We start from the raw sequence: 22,248 nt of genomic DNA on the forward strand, positions 1-22,248 counted from the left end.
ACTGGGCAATGTGCCAGGCTATTGGCTGGCTTTGTGGGGCTTGCCAAGGAACTTGGGGTTCCTTTGGCACATGAGAAGACTGAGGGCCCCTCCACTGTTTTAACTTTTCTAGGCATTGAGCTGGATACAGTCCAGCAGTCTTTCCGGCTCCCTGCTGATAAGGTTGAGGACCTTAAGAGCAGAGTGGAAGAATTTAAGGGTCGGAGTAAGGTTACTCTCCTCGAATTGCAGCAGTTGGTGGGGCACCTGAATTTTGCCTGCAAGGCCATCGCTCCGGGTAGGGCATTTTTGAGGCGCCTTTGTGATGCCATGGGGAAATTGCAGTTTCCTCATCACAGGTTGCGTCTGAGCAAGGGTATTCAGAGTGATCTTCGGGTCTGGCAGGAATTTTTGCGGTCTTTCAATGGGGTGACGTTTTGGAGAGAGGACTTGTTGCTTGAAGCTGGGCTTCAGGTTACCTCTGACGCCTCTGGATCCTTGGGATTTGGGGTTTATTTCAGGGGCCATTGGTGTGCTGAACGCTGGCCCGCAGATTGGGCAGAACGGGGACTGTCTAAAGACTTGACATTTTTGGAATTTTTTCCTTTGCTGGTGGCGGTGTGGCTTTGGGGACGGGAGTTGGCTAACAGCACGGTACACTTCTGGTGTGATAACCTAGCGGTGGTGCATGTGGTCAACTCCTTGTCGTCGAAATCACCTAGGGTGATGAGGCTGGTGCGGGCCTTTACCCTAAAATGCTTACAGCTGAATATATTATTTAGGGCCAGGCATGTTCCTGGAATGAGTAATGGGGTGGCGGACGCTTTGTCTCGCCAACAGATGGAACGGTTTTGGCACCTGGCCCCAGAAGCCGATCGCCGGCCAGCGCGGATGCCCATGGAGCTGTGGCAGCTTGGGAGGCAGAAGCGAGCCGGGCAATCCAGTTAGCCTTAGCCCCCAGCACACGGAAAGCTTATGATCGGGCTATCAGGCAGTTCACTGAGTTTAGGAGGACGGTAGGACTCCAGGAGCTTTGGCCTGTCCCTGCCGAGCACCTGATTCAATTCTGTGTGGCACAGCGGGGGCGTTGCCTCTCTGTCAAGTCTATTAGGGGCCAGCTAGCTGCTCTGGCCTTCTTCAGCAAGGCACGTGGCCTGCGTGAAGACACTGGGGATTTTCGGATACGTAAGATGTTAGAGGGTTGGTCCAGGGAAGCTGGGCCCTCTAGGGACCAGAGGCAGCCCATTTCCCCGTCGGTGCTTAAAGGGCTGGGAGCAACTTGGGCTGAGGTTTGCTCTTCGCGTTTTGAGCAGAGGCTCTTCCACGCAGCTTCTTTGGTTGCTTTTTTTGGGGCCTTGCGGGTTAGTGAATTGGTGGTTCATTCCCGCAGGGATGCCTCCAACCGGGCTTTGTTAGCACGAGATATTTCCTTCGTAGGTGACAAGGTATCCATTCGGATCCGCAGATCTAAAACGGACCAGGAACAGCGGGGGGCCACCCTGCTCTTGGGGCCTTGCACAGACCGTGAGCTGTGCCCGGTCCAGGCTTTGCGGGACTATGTGAGAGTCCGTGGGGAGGCCCAAGGGGTTCTGTTTTGCCATAGGGATGGGGCACCTCTGACCCGTTTTCAGTTTTGGGCGGTTACGGAAAAGGCCCTTGGTAAGCTGGGGCTGGTAGGGGTTAAGTTTGGCACCCATTCTTTTCGGATTGGGGCCGCCTCTACGGCTGCTGCTATGGGGTACACCCAGCGGGCCATACAGAGGGTAGGCAGGTGGCGGTCAGGCGCGTTTCGCTCCTATGTCCGCCCTCTACCGCAGTATTAATTGCCTACACTAACTGCTCTTTCCTAGGTGCGGCGTCGGTCCTGGGGAAGCGCAGTATCCTGATTTGCGGACACAGCATGGTGTTCTGGGCTGCCCATCAAGCTAGGAGAACACCGATCGGATCCCAGTTGGGGCTGAGTGCTGTGGCCACGGTTGAATGGCTGGGTCGGCGGGGCCTGCGTTGGCCTGGTTTGTTACCTCTCTTGTTTAGGGGGCGGACTGGTCCGCCCCCGCATATTCTGGTCATTCACCTCGGGGGAAATGACCTCGGTTTAGTGCAGGGAAAGGCCCTGTCACTGCAGGCAACTGATGACCTTCGTGAAATAAGCCGCCGTTGGCCGGGAGTGCTTATTTTCTGGTCCGAGATACTGCAACGCCGGGTGTGGCGGGAGGCCTTGGATACACGGGCCATTGAACGGGCCCGCCACAAGGCCAACAGAGCTATGAAGAAACCCTTGGGGGAAGGCTTGGGGATTTACTTGCCACACCCTAGGATAAGGGCCGAACTTGCCCACCTTTACAGGAAGGATGGTGTACACTTGTCACCAGAGGGCAACGATATCTTCCTTGATGATTTTCGGCAAGGGCTGAGGTTGGCTTTGAGCCACCTGTGGGGCGCCAGGGCCTAAGCAGAGGCTTGGCCCTTGCGGTGGCAGGAGATTCTCGGGAATAGGGAGCGGGCCGGTGAGCACCCAGTGGCATTTCCCCATGTGGGAACAGGGTCTGCCATCAGTGCGGTATGCTTGTGACGGCTACCACAGCACAGGCAGACGCCTGCGGGGATCCCCAGGGGCAAGCCCTTCCCTCATGCTGTACGGCTGGGGCGTTAGGAGCTTGCGGGGGGATCCATTCGCCTGGCTGGCCGGGTTGCAGTCATTCTATGGATGGCCTACACCCGGGGCTTTGGGGCTCGCCCACACAGGTCAAGGCGGAGGTCCAGGGTTGACCCCGTGGCTTGACCTGTACCGCTTAGTTGGCCCTTGCCTTAGTTATAGTTATATTTATTGTTATATTAATAAACGGCCCTTTTCCTCCAAGCCTGTGTCTGTCTCTTCATTCCGGCTAAGGTAGCAATTCGGCACACCCAGCTGCAGCAAAGCTGCTTAAGCTGGGTGCCGTTTATTGCTGCCTTGCCTGGAGGGAGGGGCAGACTCCCTTCCCGGGCATACGGGTCTTTTGGCTGGGGGCGGAGCCAACGCCTACAGGCGGCTCCGCTTTCCCAGCCAGCAGTCGCCTTCTGCTTCGGCCCACCCACCTCGCCCTGTCTCAGTGCAGGATTAGCCGGCTGCTGTTCCAGAGCCAGGTAGGAATTTTTTGCCTCTGCACTATATTGGCTTTGGGTGCGGGGGTTTTTTCGCCTACCTTGCACTGATGGCTGGGGTAGAGGTTTTGGCCTGGGTGGTGCTGTGTAGGTCCCTTGGCAGGAGATTCTCGGGAATAGGGAGCGGGCCGGTGAGCACCCAGTGGCATTTCCCCATGTGGGAACAGGGTCTGCCATCAGTGCGGTATGCTTGTGACGGCTACCACAGCACAGGCAGACGCCTGCGGGGATCCCCAGGGGCAAGCCCTTCCCTCATGCTGTACGGCTGGGGCGTTAGGAGCTTGCGGGGGGATCCATTCGCCTGGCTGGCCGGGTTGCAGTCATTCTATGGATGGCCTACACCCGGGGCTTTGGGGCTCGCCCACACAGGTCAAGGCGGAGGTCCAGGGTTGACCCCATGGCTTGACCTGTACCGCTTAGTTGGCCCTTGCCTTAGTTATAGTTATATTTATTGTTATATTAATAAACGGCCCTTTTCCTCCAAGCCTGTGTCTGTCTCTTCATTCCGGCTAAGGTAGCAACTATCACCTCAACCCCAGTTGTGGGAAGATCCCCATGGCTTATAAGTTTCTGAAAGTGAGACCAAAGGGAAGCAAAATGCCCTGTTTAATAATTAAGACTGAATTTTTAATAGGGATTTCTCAAGAAAAATGTCTAATGTTACACAGTGGAGACAAGAAAATGTTTGTGAAAATTGTGGTGGTAGTGGTGGGGAACCCTCTTCTTCTACACAGCAGAGAACCATACTGGTGTTCAACTCTGGTGTTCAAATCTGAAGCTAAAAGCACACTGTCACACAACGTTGTCATATTCTTAAAGCTAATTTTGCCTCAGTCTAGTTAATATCTGGGAACTGCTTCAAACCAATTATGGCTTCCCATATAAAAACATATGTGTAATGACTCATCTATATTAATATTTCATAGGGTAAACATAGATCCTACCTGCTTTTACAATGGTAGCTGTTTTGTTCTCTTTGACTTTTCCCTCTGTGTTAAACCAAAGAAAATCAAGTCAGGAAAATTCTAAAGCCTTCACAACTCAACAAAGTTAGGAATGCTTGAGTGACTTAATCTCAATTTATTATGAAACACTTGAACATAGAAATTGTGACATTCTGAGCATTTGATCAAATCAGATTTCATGATAAGACTTAAAGTAAAAACTGAGTTTCCTGGAAATGATCCAAACACTTAATTCATATCATGTTAACTTTCCAGAAGTAGTTGAAAATGAAAATGTTTCTTTAGGCCAAACAATCCTAACAATATTACATTTTCATAGGTATACTTAGAGTGCAAAGTAAGAGAGGGTGCTCACAGTGGTGAGGCAAGAGTGCGCAGGGGGAACTTTGTGAAATTTGGGGCATGCCTCGCACTCACATATGGGAGGAGAACCATGTCCAGAATGTCTGGCCATGGATACTGTCCCAGGACATAGCAGACCTGGCTATGGCTTGAGCGAAGCCAAGTCTGTTGCCATACACATCTCTGTTTCCCATTCAGGCAGAGGCTGTCAGGGAGGCTGAGGAGCATGGCTGTTCCAACCCCCAGTGATCTTTCTCAATTGCCATTCGACCCAGCCCCAGGAGCGGTTCCTAAGGCAGCCTATAAGTCAACCCTGCTCCTGAAAAAGCAGCACAAGGAAAAGGTCTCCTGGCCCCATCTGCTGTGCTAACAGGCACAGTTACCTACCCAGATGAGGGAAGTTGGCACCATGCATCCAGACATTCTCTTCACTTTTGACAGTTGAATAAAGTGTGTGTCAAACAACTCTCTCCTTGTCTGTTTGCTTGCCTGTGAATGACAGTAGCCTCCCCATAGGGCTACCCTTCCACACATCCCAGCAAATGGTCTGTGGCTCTAGGCTGGTACATATGGGGTGGCTCCAAAGAGGCTCCAGGTGCCTCAGTGTCTTTGCGTGGCTCTGCTGCCCAAAGGAGCAGGTGACACCTTGGAGCCTGCAGCCCCACCCAGTTTCCCCCCTTCCCCTCTCAAATTCACTGTAGGCAGCAGAGTGGGACTTGGAATGTTGCCTGTGTGTGTCTGGTGGGGGGCACCATGGAGGACTCTTATTCTCTAACTGTGCTGCTGGTGTCTGATAAGCCAGGAAGAAGACTGCTTCATGCAAGGGGGGAGTTGATGCTGTTATGGGGGATGTGGAGTGTTGTCCTGGGGTCTCTGGGGCTCCTTCTCCACAAGGCCAGGCCACTTCTGCTGTTTGCAGAAGACTTCATGAATATTGTGCTGAGGATGGGAGGACAGTCCCCAGAGCAGTTTCTCTAGTCCCAGAGGCCATCATTCCACTCTGTGGGCCATCATTCTGGCATCAGAACACAGCTCTCGAGGTCCATTCCACAATCTCCTTGCATCTGTTGGGGTGTGGCAAGCCCTAACATGAGGTCTTTCTGCCCTGTGTACCTGCTCTCTGCAGAGCAGGAGAGTAGCATTAGCAGCTGGCGATGGCAAATGCAGCCTGGCCGGTGGATTGCTTAGCCTTTCCTTACCATTTGTGGTGTTGTCAACTGCAGCCACCCTGCAATTGATGGATTCTGCTGGCATTGTCAAGACAACTAGGGAGCATTCTCTCCTGACCATACCTTGCCAGGCTTGGCCACCAGCATGGCTCTCCTATGAAAGTCCATAGGGAGTGGACGAGTGGTACCGCAGGTATGTGGGCACGTAGGCACCAGCGGCATAGCGGGCCTCAGGATTATGCTGTAAGTATTGTACCTGACATGGAGAAAGCATCAATTTAATTTCTGCTCCTCCGTATGCCTTTTGTTATGAATTACTATTGTTCTCCTTTTCAACACAACTGTTATTTGATGGAAAAAATTGCATGCTGAAAAGTTACTGCTCAGCTTGATCGCACAGCTGCATATGTAACTGACAAGGCAGTTTGGACACAGTCAAGAATATGAAGACCCATCCATTTTACATACTGAAGCTCTTGTCATACGCCAGCTTCATTTTAGCCTGTTCTCTATCATTTTCAGTGCTTTTAGATTTTTAGATTCACCTGAAGATTACATGCATTTTTCAGAGAGATAAGAAAGAAGTAAAGCTTGCATAATGATGTTGATAAAGAGCACTGTTCTTGCAAAGCCTGAAAGCTTCTTTGACCAGGGAAGTTCAGGTGAGGATGTTACCGATATACTTCAAGTGCTGTCTCAAGACACAGAAACACACAGATGGATGGACAGACAGACAGACACATATATTTCTTATAAGGCTTCTTGAACTTTGGCAAGATGTATTTTTCATACAAAAGTCTGGCCATCATTTTAGCTGTTCTGACAACTCTGCCAATTACATAGTTGCTTAGGCAACCAAAATGATGGTTGAAGAAGAAGGAATTTCATGAGACTTCAGTGAATCCTACACAGCATGTATGGCTTGCCCTACTGCTTTTAAACTGAGCTGAGAAGATGAGCTGTTTTAGCTTTCAGCTGGCAAAGGCATCAGGCAGCTAGGTGGGATGGGTGGCTGGGACAGGATGTTGTCATCCCACTAGAACTGCTGCCTGAGGCAGCTGCTTCAGCATACCTGATAGTAGAACTGGCGCTGCTAACTTTTTATGATGTGCATGTACTGCAAAGGGATTAATCCTCCACAGTGCACTTGGTTTATCAGAAGTATGAATTTAAAAGAAATAGAACACACCATCTATGGATATGTGGTCATTGGAATATCCCTAACTATGGGTTTATTTTATTTATTTTTATTTCATTTATTCCCTACCTTTCTCCAATGTGACCCAAAGCAGCTTACATCATTCTGCTCTCCTCCATTTTATCTCACAAGAAGGCTGTGAGGTGGGTGAGACTGAAGGAGTGACTAGCCCAAGTTCATCCAGCCAGCTTCCATGGCAGGGTGGGGATTCTAACCCAGGTCTCCTAGATCCTAGTCCTACACTCTAACTACTATTGCTTAGTAAGTAAGAAAAGACTAGTAACACGGGACATTTCCATTGCCCAAATAGTACAATCTATGAAAACAAATCATGCATTTTTTTAAAAAGTGCTCTCTAGTTTTAGCAACATAGTTGGCAGTTTGTACTTAGCTTTCTTGCCTAAAAATGCAAAACAACACAAATCAATGAGTTTTATTCTTTCATTCAATATAACCTTTATAAAATCACTCATAAAAGTTGCAGAAGAAACTAAATGTTATGATATGGTACATAAAAGTTTTTGCTAGCAACAATCTACTATGTAAAAAGCAATTGTATAGCAAGCTATATATAAATACATAGAGGAGTTTTTTTTCTAACGATGCTAAAAAAAATCCCCACAATTGTTCCATGTCATGTGGAATGCCAAAATTCTTCTACCTGCATACATCATAGGAGTTTGCTAGGATAGTCCCATGAGTAGGGCTTTTTTTCTGGGAAAAGAGGTGGTGGAACTCAGTGGGTTGCCCTTGTAGAAAATGGTCACATGGCTGGTGGCCCCGCCACCTGAGCTCCAGTCTGGAGATCAGGGGGTGGGACCACCAGCCATGTGACCATTTTCAAGAGGTTCCAGAACTCTGTTCCACCGCATTCCAGCTGAAAAAAAGCCCTGCCCATGAGTGAAGAAAGGTTTTGTAGAAATACATACTAGCTGAAATAGTATTTATACGTAAAGCTGAAACAGCAAGGGCACATTCTTCTAGGATATTGCTTCTTATAAGTCATAAGTAATACAAGGAGGCAATTCTTAATAAAATGGTTGGGCAATATACAGCAGTGATTTCTGAGAGATTGTGCCATTTGTAGCTTACCATATTATTATCATTCATATCACAGAAAGTTGTCAAACAGAGAACAACAGTTGTGTGCTAGATAAGAGACCCTCTTGACATAGTTGGTACCAGAGTATTTTATGTCAAGATATTGGTACTTGGGTTCCATTTTGGTGCCATTAGTTACTCTTTTTATTAGTATGTCAAGTTTCTATTGAGCCTTGCATGCGTTTCAGAATGTTCGAAGGGTATTAATTATATGCAGCACAGTCCTGCAAATTGGCTGCCAATAAGGATTCAGAATGAAAATCTTTCTGCCAAGTGAACCGTGAACTAACTAAAAACAGAAAATGTTTTCTGATTCAGAGTAGCATGTCAACTGTTCAGTCTAAATGACACTAATTTACAAGATGTAACAGAATGGATGTGTGTGTATACGCAGGAGGGCATGTTCATGGGTGGCTTTGTGCATACAGTGAAAATAAAAAGAATGCTTGTTATGACACAGAGCAGCAATTATTCTACAGTCATTAATTTTACTAAGTTAAAACCAAAAATATGATATGTTATGCTGCACAGCTGTTTAGATCATTTATTTGATCTGTAAGTTTTAAAGTTCATGTTCACATTTACATGTAGTATAAAGAAGAAATGCTTTTTAGTTTTTAATGCTATCAGAATCATTACTATGGCTTTATCCATGAGCTGCGGGTGTATCCATTAGCCTCTAATGAGAGCAGGGAGGTAAAAATGATAATAACAGTAGAACAGTTTGGTTCAATATTTGAGAAAAACTGTGTTGCAAGGAGTAGTCTACATTATTGATAAATTATATCTGTGATGGCATAGTTCTTGCTATGTCTCATTAAGCTGCAGTTAGGTGCAGTTTTTTTTAAAAAAAAAATCCAAGACTTGGATCTGCAACATATTGAACAATCTTAAAGGCAATTGCCTTAATTCAGTGACTATTTACAGCTAGAAGAGCTATGAAGTATGAACAGAACCTGCAAGAGATTCCCTGTTAATTTCCATGCAGAGACTAGCTTCACACATGCAAAGAAATTTCCCTCTGTTGAAATGATAATAACCTTCCCTTGAAGAAGAGCATCATGTGTACTTCAAGTAAGATGAATGACTTTATACATGCACACAGTACATTCCCCTCACTATTGAGCTCAGAGTACCTTTTCCTTACTCCCCCCACAACCTGATTATGAGAAAGATCAGCAGAGGCATGGAGAAAATCTTCTGACCAAATTGTGACTCTATGGTTCACCATATGGTGATAGACACCATATGTGGCAATTTGAAGCTGCCCCCACATAAAGCATTTCTGATGAAGAAATGGCTGATCTGCCATGACTTTTGACTATACTGCTTCCTCACAATTGCTTCCTTGTGTGCACGTTAGCTCATTTTAACCGGTTGCATTTATGGGATCCAAAGGATTGACTGACAATGTGGTCCCAAAATCTCAGACATTAATTTTCATGTGACTACACATCTATGTGAATGCTTAATACAGTGATGTTTAAAAGCACTTAAAATGTGTACCTACCAACCATGAGAAAGTGTTTGACATAACTAAAGATAAGTCAAATTGACCATAAACAATTTACATGCTTTTCTCTTTACTTCATGTCAGAAAGTTAGTTATAATGTTGTCATGTTATTCCTAAGTAGACCCGCCGATAGGAATGGAAATTGTGTAATACCTGTTAAGAACGGATTGTGTTGGCAGAACTAGACAGCAAGTTTTAAATGAATGGATATAAACAAGATTTACACAGGAGTATATATTCATACCTATTAACTCAAATTAATCAGTTTTTCTGTATGCATTCTACTCAGTTCTTCCAACAGGCCAGAGCTTAAAAAGCAATGGATCCTGCAGCAGACGACTGATGGGCTGCCAGCTTCCACCTCTGAGCACTTTTACATGGGGAAGGAGTTCCGAATCCTGAGTGGGTAGAAATGCCTTGCATTGGCCACTGAGGAAAGGCCTGAGACAGTCCTGGATGATACTACTAACTCAGCAGCTGTCTGCATGCCATGTGTAGAAGTATCAGGTCCCCATGTATTCCTATTGCATTATTATTGGCACTCAAATTGGTATTCTCAGATCTATTGCAATTTTCATTGACTGTATATCTTATCCATATGTGCTCGTTGGTGTTTACATTGTCATTCAGTTTTGTACTCCTAGTCCTATTGCACTGTTCATTCAATGTCCTATACTCTATGATTATATTTTTTCCTATATTCTGCCTTGAGTCACATTGAGAAAGATGGGCTATAAATAAGCAAAATAAATAAATATTACCATCTTGTGATGCATTGCTTTCTAGTAAAGGTATCAGGTCTTTCTCCCCCATCTAATGGAGGTACTTAATGATAGTAATTCTCCAACAAACTGCTGCACAAGCCACTGCTGATCTTAAAATATGCACAACTTTCTGTGTAGCTTGAAAGCTTGCTGCCCTGACCCACTAACAAGTGCATTTAAGGGTCATTCTGGATACTTATCCTTTTAAAAGAGAATGTAAGAGATTAATCATACATCCAGCAACACGATGAGAAGTTTCTTTGGCTTCTTTTATCACTTTGGGTGCTAAAGTAATTGCAAAAAAAAAAGTACATATTGGTGGGCTCTCCTTCTTTTGAGGTTTTTAAGCAGAGGCTACATGGCCATCTGTCAGCAATGCTGAATCTACAACTCAGTATGAACTTTAGCAGATTGTGAGAAGGAAGGCAAGAAGCCATCAGCCAGTACTCAGCTCTTGTGGCCCTTTCTTATGTGCCCAGGGTAATGCTAATCACCACTGGGTCAGGAAGGAATTTACGTCCAGGCTAAATTGGCTGCAGATCCTGGAGGGATTTTTTAACCTTTCTCTGGGAATTGAGCAGGGAGAGTCACTGGGGGAGTAGTGAGGGGCTGTGAATTTAATGAATTGTGAAGAGGTTGAACAAGATGACCTTCAATCCCTTCTATGATTCTATGGTATCTTAACTGAAAGTATCCAGCTTGAGTTCAGGCAACATCAGCAGCATCTCTGTGTCATTTCTGGGGAAAACCTGGTAGCTCTAGGAATTGCTGGAAACTCTATGGTTTAACTATAGAGCTTCCTAGAGCTAACCTATGTCACTTCTGGTTTTCCCCAGAAGTAACATGACAACACCGCCAGTTTTGTGCCCCACACGTCCCTACCCCCAAACTTCCCATTAGTTGCCAGGCTCAGCCTGGCTACCCAACACTAAAGCCAGGAATCTCAACCTCCTGATATACCATTAGCTTGTCTCTTAGGAATTTTCTCTCAATCCACTCATAAATTACTATTTCTCTGAGGTAACCTACTCATCTCAGGATACTTAACCTAACCCTGCCTCTCTATAGGTGCTTGAGGCTAACCACCTAGTTCTATTGAAATCTGAGCCCTATCTGAAGAATTTTTCCATTATTGTCTATTTCCCCCCCTCCCTCCCCCCCCCCCCGACAAATCCACAACCTCCTAATGGTTGGAAACACTAGAGATTTGCATACACAGCAGGGAATCAAGGATTGGCTGTGATGTATGGAGGGCTGAACTGGAAGCCATCTGTCACAGTTCCCAAATAGAACAAGGAGCATAACCACTGCAGTGTGATGCTGCTATCAGACTCTGTTTACTTTAATTGGAGGCTGCAAGAATCACTGGATATGCAATCCTTGTTCAGAGTTGTTATCAGATATTAATATCAGTACAACTGAATCACAACACAACAGATCAAATCATACATATGTGGGAGTACTAGTGACAGTCAGGAATGGCTCAGACTTACAAAAAGCAAGTTTATTTACTAGTAGCAATAGCATAAAAGTATTAAATACAAATTAACATGAATTAGCATTCTTGATCCCTCATCATCATTATTAACAAAAGTTTCCCACAGTATGGATGACAGATATAAAAAAAAGAAAGCAAGAAAATGCAAATTAATCAGTTCACAGAATTGCCTAATATATAGTTTTAAAGGACATTTACCTTTTTGTTTCTGGGCAACCGGAGGTTTTGCTTCCTTTAGTTTTACTTCCGCTGCAAAATCCAATTTACTTAGCTTAGCTTAGCTTAGAAACATGCCATTTAAATGCATCTATCTATCTTTTAAAAAGACATACCAGCCAAGAAAAACTGGAGCAGAGTTAACAGAGATTTTTCTTACCTGTAAACTGTTGATTCCTGAGGTGACAGGAAGAGGCAATGCCCCCCTGGCATCTCAGGAAAAAAATAAAATGGTTGTTTGGTCATGCTGAAGTCTTACTTAGTTATGATTACTTCAATCTACACACTCAGCACAATCCTAAAGAGACTTAAACCTATGGTCCATTGAAGCCATTGGGCTAAGGAGGGTTTACTTCTGCTTAGGTTTGTCATTTGTATCTAGTAAGGCTTCACTAAGGCTGCTAGCCTACATGTACTCAGGCTTTTTTCTGGTAGTATGTTCCAGTACTCCTCTTTCTGCAATACTGGCATCTCTTTTGGCCAGCAGGCTTGAGCCCCCAAGGCAGCAAACATTATGAGTACCAGCATCTCTCTCTTCCTCTCTCTCTTTTAAAAAAGCACTACACATACATATATCTGTTTCCCTCTGCATAATAACATGCATTTGTTTTTATATCCTCTTGTTTCTCAAAAGGCCTTCATATTAGCTTTCCTCCTAACCAGCAATTGAAGCTATCACAGAAATGTGGATGCTATTTCTTTGTTTTATATAGTTGCATTGATGAAACCACAGAAAATTGCTTTAAGAAATATGTACACAGTGTATTTATCCATTTAAGGTGAGAGACTGCTCCCCCAAAGTAACAAAGAGATATTTCATCAACATGCAAAAAGTAGGTAATTATATGTAATTCTTGTCTTAATAAATAAACAGTGAACATTTAATTTCTTATAAGTTTTTCATTTCTACAAAATTATCTTTTTCTGGAAGATGTATATATATTTATACACACATATGTCTAGGTGGATGTCTAAAACCATTTCTTCCATTATAAACACATAAAACTAATTAAACAGATATTTGTTAACATATTATCCTGGTAACAAATATCTACAAAGCACTTGTGTTACATTATGAAGTACATATACAAATAGGACAGGAACTGTGTGCCCTGTGGATTACTTTCATTATTATTTGAATTTGTTGGTACATGAAATATGTATATTATATTTATTTATAGAAAAATAAAGCAGAAAATTAAATGAAAAGCAGAATGAGACTTGAATTGTGTAGGCATACACTGGTCCAGTATTGCCCCTGCAGCATATTATGCCAAGAATTTTATAGAGTAGATTAGAGAATCACTGTTTCACTAGTTTAGCATAAAATGTTATTTTGTCTGTTGCAGTGCAAGACCATACTTGCACAGGCCTAATAATAAGTGTGAAGAATGCAACCTGCAACAATATCAATATCCATGCTTTCTGCATAGTTCGAGAAAAGAGATGAATAACAAATTGCCTCATAAACCTAAGAAGGATGTGCAACTTTATACATTGTACTTACCCTTTTCTTTGCCAACAACTGGAAGCTTCACTTTTTCTTTTATAGCATCTAGAAAGTGTATTATCCAATTAATTTAAAAACTCACACACATTAACATAGAGATGCTGAAATCATGGAGAGAAGAAAGAAGGTAGCATGGATCACAGATAGAGATACAAGTTAAAATAATGATAGCACCTTCAAAGATATTGTTCATTTTTGCCCCATTTGTGACATTGTTTTAACTCTTGTAAGGTCTGATATAACCAAGCTTATGTATCTAAGGAATCCCTTTCCTTCTCCATCCCCCATCTAATTCTGAAGCAAGCCCTTTCCTCAAAAGCTCTTCCAAATGATTGCTATCTTCAGGAGTACCTGCTTGTTCCATTAACACTATGCACTTTTCCCTCACATTAACAGTTCATAAAATCCTGACAGTCTGTCATTCTGTTACAGTATGGTTTTCACTGAAAGGAGAACTCATACATGTTACCTTTCTCGCAGGGTTGCCAGCTCCAGGTTGGGAAATTCCTGGAGATTTGGGGGTGGGGGTGGTGGAGTGTGGAGTGGATGGGGTTTGAGGAGGGTCTGGACTCTGGAGCTCAGCAAGTTGTTATGTCATACAGTCCATCCTCCAAAGCAGTCATTTCTCCACGGTAATCTCTGCGGCCTGGAGATCAGTTGTAATTCCAGGAGATCTCTAGCCACCACCTGGAGGTTGGCAACCCTAAGCGGAGGACTTCTGAATAATAACTGAGACTTCTGACAAAACCAGTGATACCTGTAAGCCACTGCAAAGTAAATGATATCTAACATTAATTGTCCAGAGGTGATGCCTGCCTCTGAGCTTCACCTACCAGTGAAGCAACCTCTGTAGTTGATGCTGTCTGGGGCCCAACTTCAGGGCAGTCCTGGCAAGGCAGCAGCACTAGCAAGAAAGGAGGAGGGCAGGGTAGGGGCAGTGAAAATCAAGCCCATCCAGGCCCAGCAGTAGCCCAGGGACTGAGGCCTGGGGTGGCGTGGGATTGGGAGAAGCAGGGGCAGGCCTAGAGGGCCTATGCCCTTTCCCAGCAAATCCTAGGGCACAGCCAATAGGAGAGACGGGAAGAGGAGGGAAGGTTGGCAGTATGGCAGAAAGAAATGGGGAGGACACAGCTCTGGCCTGAAAAGAGCTGCTGTCCTAGGACAGAAAAGGAACCAGGTGAATAACCCCTTTCTGTTCCCATACTGAGGCTTTGGGAGCCCCTTTGGAGGGACCCAGCAGGTTGTCCAACAGAGCTGGAGAGGGGAGACCCTTGCATTAAAGTAATTGTTTTTATAAAATATGTGCAATTAATGATTTATACATAATTTTAAAAAATACACCATTCACATATTTTAGGCATTTTTTACCTCTCTTACTGGCTACTGGTGACTTCAGGTCTGTTCCCTTAGTGGTCCCTGAAAGAAAAATATTAAACACTGAAGCAGAAAGTTAAATCAGTGACTGTGCAGTTTAATTTTTCACACATTATGTGGTTTCTTACCATTGAGCTTTGAAGGAGCAGAAGGTTTCACTTCTTTTCTTTTAATGGGTTCTGGTAAGAAGCATTAAACAGTCTCTTTACTTTCTATGATATCATTATTTACCTAACAAGTCACATTTTGTGGAGTTCCTTAAGGAGTATCAATCCCCAGCTCCATAGGTCCAGACAGAGCTAGTCTGACATGACACTAAGAAGCCATAGAATGTTAGAATGAAGTATGCAGTTCAGACATTTTACTGTGGCTCCAATATATATCCATACAGCTGGCTTGTGATGACACAAACCTGGGAACTACTGCAAACATCCGAAATGCAGCTACATTTGCAGCTGCCTAACAAGGATAATATGACAGAGAACATTTTCAAGGGCATGCATTCATGAGAATTGCTGGAGAAGTGACCACATCATTATAATAAATAGGATGGATGGATAGATCGGTAGGATTGGATGGATGGATGGATGGATGGATGGATGGATGGATGGATGGATGGATGGATCGATCGATCGATCGATAGATCGATCAATAGATAGATAGATATGCACTTTCCGTCCATCCGTCCGTCCGTCCATCCTACCTACCTACCTACCTACCTAATCCATCCATCTATCTTAGGAGACCAAGCAGTAAGCCTACCCCTCTTCTGGGGGGGAGTGATTTCAGTGTGGGAAAACTGGGCTAAGTTGTATATATAAAGCTTAGGTAAGCATCCTGAAGCAACAGTTGAAAGATGAAGTGGCAATTCCTCAAACATGTGAGGTTATTGTGCTTTCATAGAACTGAGACAAGATCCATTGAGGGATGCTATTATCCTTGACCCAAAGACTTCACAATTGCAGAGGAAGGACATGGCACACCTCCATAAAGCACCAATAAATACTTGGCAAGGAAGAGCCTAGGCAGTCTACATCTTGACAGTTCAGGGCTCAGAGCCAGGATGATCTCGTCTAGTTGCCTGCATTGTGATTAAATATGGAGTTAGTTTTGCTCTTGGAGGCTTGCAAATCCTTATCTTGCAGCAAAATAAATTAAGTTGGCCCTTGATTATCCCAGCTATTGATGTTGCCTCCCCTTATTCTATGTCTGTCTTTAATATTTTAATGTTTCATTTTCAGTGCCCTCCTAAACAGAGTTACTTCCTTCCATATCTACTGAAGTCAACAGGTTTATTAGAAGATTGTAACTTTGCTTAGGATGGTAGTCAGTGTAGCAATATAATCAGACTGAAAAGCTGGTGATTGCCGGTGATTTGCTGAACCTCTATCAATATATTTTTCCAAGCTTTACAACAAGTAAGTTTGCAAGCAAAAATTGAGGGAGTATAGTTCATAATTTGAACGTATATATATCATTACCCTTCTGTTTGGGGGCTTCTGGGGTCTTTGACTGTTTTTCTTCCACAGCCTCTGTAAAGAAATACAGTAATTAGCAAATGCCATGCAAACTTAGAGCAGAACCACAAGTGACAAAAGGCACAGATTGGACACTTGTCAGCTTCCCTCAAGTTTTGATGGGAAATGTAGGCAGCTTGGCGGAATGTTGGACAAGTGACAGTTGAAAAGTCCATTGGACAGCAGTCAGAGAGCCAAGCTGCAAGACTAGGATGCCTACATTTCCCATCAAAACTTGAGGGAAGCTGACAAGTGTCCAATCCATGCCTTTTGTCACTTGTGGTTCTGCTCTCAGTGATAAGGAAACTGACATGTTAAAAAAAAAGTTTGGTGCTTTGTAACAGAGACACTGGCCATGGCTGAAATATTTAATACTGGATTTTCAAAAAAAGAGAAACTAGTAATTATATGTTATCTTTTTCTGATAGATGTTGCTATGTACTAAGAGATCTCTCAAGTTAGCTGTTTTCTTGCCCCTTAATAGTTCACTTCCATCTTTGACAGTGGCCTTGGTGAGAGATGTTTGCAGAACTTGCTGTGGGTATCCTTTGTCTGCCAAAAGTTTTTGTAATATTGAAGTCTTACTCCGGACATCCTGTATCTTGGCACAATTTCTCCTGATTCTGAGAAACTGACCAAAAGGTAAATGATTTCTCACATGCGGAGGGTGGTGGCTGTCATATCTGAGGAAGGAATTTTTATCAGTTGGTTTTCTATACAGATTTGTATATATTTGGTTGTCCCTGAAAACCATAATATCCAAAAAGTTTATCCGTTTATTACTTGTATATACTTTGAATTTTAGATTTGTGTCTCTATTATCAAATTAATTATGAAATGTACGTGATTGGCCAAAAGTTCCTTCCATAACACACAAATGTAATCAATATAATGCCATCATTTTGTAATATATCTCTGAAAAAATTTATTTGAAGAATATACATGTCTTTTTTCAAAACCATTCATATACAAATTTGTATACGAGGTGGTGAATTTGTATATGAGTGATTTTGAAGACAGTATGGCTTCAGACATGACAGATAGCAACACCTATCAGAAAAAAGTATTAGAACCTGTGTTACCAGGATCCAGCTCTCCATTCGGACACTTGCCCTGTGGGCATTGTTGCTTTTGTAAAAATACAAAATGCAATCACATGTGGATGCGAGAAAATCTATATAGGTAAAGCAAACAGATCTCTTAAGTTAAGACTCTCTGAACACAAAAGTAACATATCACGTAAAAGAATTGGTGCACCTCTTGTAGAAGATTTAGAGAACAAGCCTAAACCCACAGACTTTTTGTTTTGGGTTACATTTAAATGTAATAGACAGAGTTCTGTTAAATGATAGAGTTCTGTTGAGGAAAGAAGCTAAATGGATTTTGAAACTGAAAACTCTGCACCCCAATGGGTTAAATGAAAATATTTCTTGGCAAACGCTCATGTAGATAAGAGCTGAGACAAGCCCAGGCAGCTCACTCTGCTAAAGTGCATATACAGGAAAGACACTAAAAAGAATACAGAAGATTAGTAAGGTTTTGTAATGTTTATTTATAAACAATTTTAATGACAAATTTTTGTGATTATGATAAATGTAGTGTATGTTAACATTAGTTCAGTACTCTAGATACCAAGTACTTATTATGAATTGCACTTTCTATATGCTATGTGAAATTGTCCTGTGTTTTATTGATTTGTTTGATTAACTAATTAATAATTATTATTTTATATTTTGTTTTAATAGGTAGATTCTCCCTGATGAAGCTGTATGCGAAACGCGTAGGGGCTGAACAACTATTAAAGATTCTTCCCTTTGCACCATTTCCCTTTTTTTTCTTTCGAGTTGGAAGACCTCAACAATGTCCTGGTAAAAATCCAGAACTAGCTGGATAACAAATTTGAATAGTATGGTTGTTTTTGTTTGTTCTGACATTTTTTGGTTTAATGAGCCCATGGCACGAAGGGAAGGATACCTTGAGAAATGTATAAAAGTAGGAGCAGGTCTCCAGAGTGTCAGAGAAGGCCTCTGGCCTCTCTGCCCCTCCCCCCCCCTCAGTAGTAAACAAAGGGAGAGTATCATACAAATAAACAAAAACAAACAAGCCGTGAAATCTAACTAATGAGTGTCTCTATTGTAAATCAATCAAATTAAAGCAACATTATAGTCAAATTAAGCAAGATAAACAGAGAATATATATACACACAGTGTAGGTGATTACAGAAGGCAAAGCATCATATATAAATAATTAAAATATAATTCAACAGGATTTCCTATACAGTATTAAAGTGCTATGTGCCTAGAATTGACCAGAGGTCTGAACAGTAATCACCAAAGTCCCAGTAAGTTTATGATGAAACAATGCCAGGTCTTCAGTGCAGTAAGTTTCTATTGGAGAAACAGTGTATATGATCTCATATGAAGACAGTGATAGGCAGCAATGAAGAATGGATACACAACTGCGACGGGAAGCCAGCAATCTGCCCGTTTAACCTCTTCATCCTGGCAGTCGTTATATCACAGGCCACGCATATACACCTCCACTAGTCATTCGATATTCTTTTAGCCTTTAGCATCTGCCTTCCCCCCTCCCCCCGCCCCTCAGACTATCCTCTACCTCCTCTTCTAAGTCTAAAGAATGCTACTGTAAATCCTCCCAACCTGACTGCTCCAATTAGATGAGAAGCATCCAAGTTATTCTGTTGTTAAATTGCTCTCAGAAACTGATGAGATCATTGTAATTGTGTATTGTAAGCACATTACACTTTATAATCATACATGTGCATGTGCATGTACTAATTCTCTTGGCTGAGGAATTAGCGAAGAATTTATCTTTCAGATTTTTTTAAACTATAGGTGCTAGTCCACTTGGCTAAGTGGCTAGGAGAGAATTTTTATCCTTTTAGGTTGTGGAATCTGTAATAAGAACTTGAAATGAAGGCATGAACCTTTTTGCCTTAAAGTCTTCATTGTTGTATAGCTGCAATCAAGTGACTGAATAGTATTACAATTGTATCAGTTTCCTTTCAAATTGAATTTTTTTTTTTGCACTAAGGATAAAAGATCTCTTGTAAATGGAAGTCAAATAAATTGTAAAAACAAAATAAGGCTTTGTACATCTCTGGTTGCTTGTGTCTACTGTCACTTCCCATGTTTATCCACATAATGGCAGTACAGCACAACTGTGTTAGTATGAAGGAAAGACGAGGTAAAATCTAATGATGCAACTACAGAACCTAGGCTTCAAGTCTTTCTTCAAAGTGCACTGGTGTCTGTCAGGTCCTTTTGCTAACATAAAAGAGTTGTGCTTTAAGTTCCTTACCCCAAGGAACTATATTTTGTTTGTTCAAAGCTAAATATCTCTATTTTGTTTGTAATTAAAGGTTTTACCCCGCTCCTGCAGTGTACTTTTCACTGGCAACCATAGTCCACGCAAAAACAACCAAGTACAATATATAATCTTTCAAATTATTCTGATCTGCCATCACTCTGTAGAGTTTTTGCCACTGAATAAATACCATGTGGAATAAATACCATGTGGTCCAAATCTTCCTAAATATCATTGTCTGTTGATGAGATACTACTACTGACATTTCACATGCCCAGCTCACACTGATAGTAGGATAATGATTGGAACTGCAAGAGGATTGGAGTGGGGGGGGTAAAGTCTTGAAACTTACAAAGGTAGTTCAGACTGTTTTGAAAGATTAGTGTGAAAGAATGCTGCAACTTGTAGCCGTCCTATTTGCATTCAATTATAATCTGTCTCACCTGCAAGCTTCTTAATGGCACTGAATAAATAAACGTCAGACAAATTGGTTGTAATACCAACTATTTGCTGAGAAAGGCCCTCTATAACTTCTCATTCCCAGTTGCCTTACAACAGTTACGTTGCTATCAAGCTGATTTATATATATACAACTATATATAGCTATGCCAGGCAACACTAAAAGTTCAAGTAGCTCTGTGCTCTGGGCAATTGTGCATGTTGCAAAAAAGTGGAGGTACTGGAAATACAGATGATTCATACTGTCTACTTCATAGCTCCATTGTACCATGTGAAGGAGAAAGGCCAAATCTTCCTTGAAGAGACCTGATTGACAGGTACCTTTACAGGTTTCAGGTCAAATATAAGCCATTCCCTTTTCCTTTTCCTGTGCCTGTCTGTAATGCACATTAGCAGCCAGACCATCCTCACGTTTAGTCAGAAGTCAGTCCCACTGAATACAATGTTTACCTATGTGTCTATATGAGGCAAACTTATTTAAGAGAAAACTCCATTTGATTAAAGTGTTCTTTACTCATAAGTAAATACATATAGAATTGAACACGAAATATCCACCAGATGTCCTAGGTAAGTTCACATGCTAAGCAATGACGTTAGTTATCCAGTGAGCTTTGTCCCAGAGGCTGATACCACTTTGCCCTGCATCTCAGACTGGGTCCCTGGCCCCTATGACCAGGGTAGGTGTCCCAAAGTTCCTCTTGGGCTGTGTTGGGTAGTCTTTTTACAGCATTTTCCTCTGATCCCTGGCAGGTTGCTATGCTTCACTGTAGGTCCCTTCACATGGGCATGCCCTCCTCCCAAGAAAGTGCAGATTTCTCTTTACAGGCTTCTTCCTGGACCGTCCTTCCAGAAACTCCATCATTCCTGGAGATCTGGGGACTTCTGATTTTCCCCCTTCTTTGGGTTGATTTCCTGCCTGGGTCTACCATTCGTCCCAAGGGTCCTTGCTGCATTGTCACTCAAGGTTTGCCATCACCCTGGAGTGCCCAAGTTCTCCACAGCTCTGCATTTTGACAACACACAGTATGAAGTGATACTCCTCAGCATACTCAAGGGCATCAGTTCCAGCTGAAGAAAAGGCCTCTCTTGTGAGGTTTCGTCACTGCCAGTTACCGCCTTCTCTTTCTCAAAGATGTTTTGCTTCAGGACACTGGCAGGAAGGCCCATTAGCAGTGATTGAGGGGTTCACTCCACAAGCTTGTCATAAGTTTGGAGAGCTCTACAGATGGTATAATGTGGAGAAATTTTCCAAACTTGTGGGAGATTCCCCCAGCCCTGAATTAATTCCTATCATTAATCTGCATGTAATCGTTTTGCAAAGAAACGTCTGTCACCCCTTATGTGGCACGCTCCTCTTTAAATGAGGAAATCCACAGTGTGACGGTCATTCTTCCCACTCTCTTGGTAAAACAAAGAATCATAATGTGCATTGCAACCCCAGCCGGAAGAAAGAGACAGACACAGGCTTGGATTAAAGGGCCATTTATTAAATTGACCATAAAGATAAAGCACAGCAAGAGCAAACTAAGCGGTACAGGTCAAGCCCTGGGGTCAGCACACTGACCACCGCCTTGCCTGTCTGGGTGAGCCCCAATGCCCCGGGTGTAGGCCATCTCACGAATGGCTGCAACCCGGCCAGCTAGGCCATAGGATCCCCACTCAAGCACCTGTTGCACCGCAGCCATCTAGCATGAGGTTAGGCCTTGTGCCAGGGGATCCCCTCAGGCGTCTGCCCCCTCCCCCCCGATGGTAGCCGCCACAAGCATATTGCCCTAATGGCAGACCCTGTTCCCCAACCTTGGGGAATGCCACAGGGGCTCACCAGCCCGCACCCTATTCCCCAAATCTCCTGCCAAGAACTTGACTAAACAGCACCACCCCAACAAAACTCAGAACACTGCCATTAGTGCAAGGTAGGCGAAAAAAAACCCTTCCCAAAGCCAATCAGGGAAGAGAGGAAAAAATTCCTACCTGGCTCTGGACACAGCAGCCAGCTATTCCTGCACTAAAATAGGGTGAGGTGGGTGGGCCGAGCGATCTTCGCAACTAACGCTGGGAGAGCGGAGCCGACGCAAACGGCTCCAGGCTCCGCCCCCCAGCTAAGCCCCAGATGCCCAGGAAGGGAGCCTGTCTCCCTCACCGGGCGGGGCTGCAAAGGGGCGGCTCCCAGT

The 22,248-nt window shown here is 43.4% G+C and overlaps 1 protein-coding gene across 8 annotated transcripts in view; it reads right to left on the reverse strand.

The window, feature by feature from the left end:
• Positions 1 to 22,248, reverse strand: part of TRDN (triadin) — a 334,586-nt gene that overhangs the window by 32,282 nt on the left and 280,056 nt on the right. For 7 of the 8 annotated variants that reach the window (XM_054979502.1, XM_054979172.1, XM_054979083.1 and 4 more), the window contains 6 exons: positions 16,256 to 16,306; positions 14,903 to 14,953; positions 14,769 to 14,816; positions 13,398 to 13,445; positions 11,873 to 11,923; positions 4,068 to 4,112 (listed from right to left, as the gene is read on the reverse strand). In XM_054979502.1, coding sequence (XP_054835477.1) covers positions 4,068 to 4,112; positions 11,873 to 11,923; positions 13,398 to 13,445; positions 14,769 to 14,816; positions 14,903 to 14,953; positions 16,256 to 16,306 — 294 coding nt within the window. Of the gene's footprint in view, positions 1 to 4,067; positions 4,113 to 10,410; positions 10,462 to 11,872; positions 11,924 to 13,397; positions 13,446 to 14,768; positions 14,817 to 14,902; positions 14,954 to 16,255; positions 16,307 to 22,248 lie in introns of all 8 variants that reach the window. The other variant, XR_008597030.1, reaches the window with a different exon arrangement.

This window comes from Eublepharis macularius, chromosome 1, assembly GCF_028583425.1.
Source record: "Eublepharis macularius isolate TG4126 chromosome 1, MPM_Emac_v1.0, whole genome shotgun sequence".
Taxonomy (NCBI): domain Eukaryota; kingdom Metazoa; phylum Chordata; class Lepidosauria; order Squamata; family Eublepharidae; genus Eublepharis; species Eublepharis macularius.